The sequence below is a fragment of the Pygoscelis adeliae genome, unplaced genomic scaffold, assembly GCF_000699105.1.
Source record: "Pygoscelis adeliae isolate BGI_AS28 unplaced genomic scaffold, ASM69910v1 Scaffold358, whole genome shotgun sequence".
NCBI lineage: Eukaryota > Metazoa > Chordata > Aves > Sphenisciformes > Spheniscidae > Pygoscelis > Pygoscelis adeliae.
The window spans coordinates 216,115-216,488 of record NW_008825429.1 but is presented as its reverse complement, the minus strand read 5'-3'; the positions used below and the strand labels follow the sequence as shown (position 1 = coordinate 216,488).

Genomic DNA, 374 nt, shown 5'->3' with positions numbered 1-374 from the left:
CGCAGCAGCCGCCGGGCTTGCTGGCCAGACAGAACTCCTGCCCGCCAGCCATCCCTAGGCAACAGCAAACAGAAGCCAACGCTCCCAACCCCAACCTGCAGGACAATGGGCCCATAATGCAGAACCAGCATGCACAGTTTGAATACCCTATTCACAGACTGGAGAACAGGAATATGCATCCCTACACCGACCCCGTGTTTAATATGCAGCACCCTCCTCCGCAACAGCCACCAAATCAAAGACTGCAGCACTTCGATGCCCCCTACGTGAGCGTCGCCAAGAGGCCACGGTTCGACTTCCCCGGCAACCCCGGTGTCGAGCGCTGTGCCTCCTGGGGCAGCGGCATGCACGGCCCTGCCATGGAGAGCCACCTC

General features: G+C 60.4%; 1 protein-coding gene across 1 annotated transcript in view; it reads left to right on the top strand.

Moving 5' to 3' along the window:
* MN1 (meningioma (disrupted in balanced translocation) 1) overlaps positions 1-374 on the top strand; it is a 56,980-nt gene that overhangs the window by 21,701 nt on the left and 34,905 nt on the right. The window contains exon 9 of the mRNA XM_009330827.1: positions 6-266. Within this exon, the coding sequence (XP_009329102.1) occupies positions 6-266 (261 nt within the window). The remainder of the gene's footprint in view (positions 1-5; positions 267-374) is intronic.